At 59.5% G+C, this 2678-nt stretch overlaps 1 protein-coding gene across 1 annotated transcript; it reads right to left on the bottom strand.

Annotated features, from left to right (window-relative positions):
- Positions 1-2672, bottom strand: SPN (sialophorin). Its single transcript, XM_034988888.1, has one exon. The coding sequence runs from the start codon at positions 2647-2649 to the stop codon at positions 2077-2079; it is 573 nt and encodes a 190-aa protein (XP_034844779.1). The 5' UTR covers positions 2650-2672; the 3' UTR covers positions 1-2076.
- Between the last annotated feature and the right edge of the window lie 6 nt (positions 2673-2678).

The following is a 2678-nucleotide window of genomic DNA, read 5'->3' as shown; positions in this document are numbered from 1 at the left end:
GTCATTGCACAGGTTTTGAGAACACGGTTTTTAGCATCATTCATTCACTCAAATGAATATTTACTGAGGACCCACCATTTGCTGGCACGATAGCCACGCGGAGCACAGCGGGAAATCAGACTCTGAGCTAAGTCAGCTCTTGGGTAGAGCCTCCTACCCTTCCCCCAGGAGCAGTGCGTCACTCCCTTCTTGCGGTGCACTCATAAAATTTTGTCTGTACCTCTATTTGAACACTTTTCACATATCGTGTTATTTTCCAGGATGCGAGAGCCCTATTGGGTGCCATACCCATCCTGCCCCACTTCCTTCAGGATCCGCCCAGGACCCAGAAACCAGTAATAGTTCCAAAAAGTGATTGCATGTGTCCTTCGAAAGGGGGTAGAGCCGATGGCCTCTGAGTTCACGACAGTATTTTCTAAACCTGAAATTGGAGCGTTGGTTTAGCAAATCCGAAACAACAGTTGCAGTGTGTCTGGGGGACCCTGGGGACTCGCTCCTGCTACTGGGGCTAAGGCTCGTCCAAACATCGCCCTGTGAGAAGCCTGGTGGTGCCCAGCTTAGCTGGTGAGGGCTGCATTTCCGTCCCAGCTCAGCCTGTCCCCAGACCAAGCACAGGTGGCACAAACCCTGGTGGCTGTGTGGACCCGTGGGCACATTCTGTTCCTTCTCCCCCCCCCCCCCCCCCCAGGAACAGATGCACCCAGGCTGTTTCCAGATCTTTCCCTCCGGGTCGGGCCATGGGGCAGTCACACTCCCGTCCTTTCCAAGGACCTCTCTTACTGTATGTCAACCTGTCTCTCAGGCACCGAGCCCTCTGACTCAAAAACTTCCTCTTTGCAAATTTCCTCTTTGTCCTGGGGAAGTACCAACGGCCTCTGGCGCATGTGGGCCCCTGGGCTCTGGCCTGGGGTGGGGTCTTGTCCCCCCTGCCCCCCATCACATCCCATCCCGGAGCCACAGGGGAAGCTCCTGGTTCTGGGGGGCCTGTCAGTCTCACCGATTCCCCTTGGAGAAGGGAAGGAGCTCGCCCCCTCCCTGGGGAAGATGAGATGCAAACACCTTACATGGGTGACAGCAAGATCCCCGCTTTCAGCTCTCCTCTCCCCCTTCCTGGAGGGCGAGCATGCAGAGGCGGGGGAGGCTCCGAGCAGGGCAGACAGCGACTGAGCCGAAGAACCACACTCAGGTCACACATGCAGGCTTTCTATCAGGCCCCACATTCTTTACTGGGCTACAGACAGATGTGAATCTGCTACCTCCGCCCCACCTGAGCAAAGACGAGGGCCCGAATGTTCTCAGCGGTCCCTCAGGGTGGCCACTCCGCTGCCGCCCCTCCCGCCCCCTCCTCACACCAGCTGTACTCACCACCACAACTTCACACTCAGAGCCAAGGCCTTGCCTCGTGCCCGCCAACGGCGCCCACGCCCGGACCCGCGCAGGTGCTGGGGTTTCTGAGAACCACACCTGCCCGGAAGCTCTTCTCACCTCTGCCCCTGGAAGGAGCTGTTGCCTCTGGACGCCTCGGTCCACAGGTGGGGGGAGGGTGGGGGTGCGGGCCAGGGGCCGGCCTAGAGTCCAGGTGTTGTCAGTGGCACACCCAGGAGCACAGCTGGGTGACTCCAGGTGGCCCCCCGCAGGGCACCGCGCGGAGTTAAAGGAAGGTCCTGAGCTGACCCAGTAGGACTGTCCTAATCTATGGGGCCAAAGTACTTTCCAGAGTGATCCAAGGTGGGAGTTTGCTTCCATCCTCCTTCCTAGACTCTGGTGTTCCTGGGGAGTCCTCTGAGAAATCGTAGGCATTGTGGAGACTCAGCAACTGGTCTCGAGGACAAAAACATGGAGAAGGCGCTGGGGAGAAGTCAGAATTGATGAGGAAGGGTTATTGATTCAGTCTGAAAGCGTCCCGTGGGGGTAGGCCCTCTGGGCACCGGGGGTGGGCGCTGGTGGGAAGACCCCGGGGTTGAGAAGCTGGATGAGGGTTCAGGATGAACATGCTGGGAGGCAAGGAGCCTGGAGCTGACGATCGGACGGAAAGTGATGGAAGCTGGGAATGATTCTGACCTCCACTCTCGTTCTTCACAAGCACTGAGGGGCCTCCACCTCCCCAGCTTCTGGCTGCTCCGAAGCCTCATCCTTGCTGCCCACCAGCGGCTCCACCTCCCCCTTTAGGAGGGGAGCTGACCCGGCCTTCAGCTCCTCCAGCCCCAAGGAGCACTGCTGGGACTTGCCTCTATCCAAGAAGGTGGTGAGTGTGGGCTGTCGGCCAGCCCCTTCCCCCGCAGGCCCCCCAGAGCCTTTCTCGGCCCCAGAGCCCACTGCGATTGCCGTCAGGGCCTCCTCATCAGGCACCTGGGCCGGCCCAGCCCAGGCATCGACCACCCCGTTGCGCTTGCCCCCCCTGCTTAGTGTCAGGGCCCCTGTCCTCCTCTTTTGCCTCTGCCGCCACAGCAGGAGTAGGACCACGAGGACAATGACCACCAGCAGGGCCACAAACACAGCCACCAGCAGGGTGCCCTTTGTCCCCTGATCTGAAAGTTGGGTACTGCTTCTGTTTTTGGAGGACGCTGAGGTAGTCACGGTGGGTATTTTTACCATGGAGATGGGGGAGTCACTGGTCCCCTTGGGGATTGGCAGAGAGCCAGTTGCCATGGTGACGGGGGGTCCACCGGCTACGTCGG

The sequence above is a fragment of the Mirounga leonina genome, unplaced genomic scaffold, assembly GCF_011800145.1.
Source record: "Mirounga leonina isolate KUSES-001 unplaced genomic scaffold, KU_Mleo_1.0 Mir_454, whole genome shotgun sequence".
In the NCBI taxonomy this organism is placed as follows: Eukaryota; Metazoa; Chordata; class Mammalia; order Carnivora; family Phocidae; genus Mirounga; species Mirounga leonina.
This window is presented reverse-complemented; position numbering and strand designations above follow the sequence as displayed.

Excerpts from the sequence above, each read along its gene's own strand:
- SPN (XM_034988888.1), bottom strand. The coding sequence starts at position 2,649 with ATGGCAACTGGCTCTCTGCCAATCCCCAAGGGGACCAGTGACTCCCCC.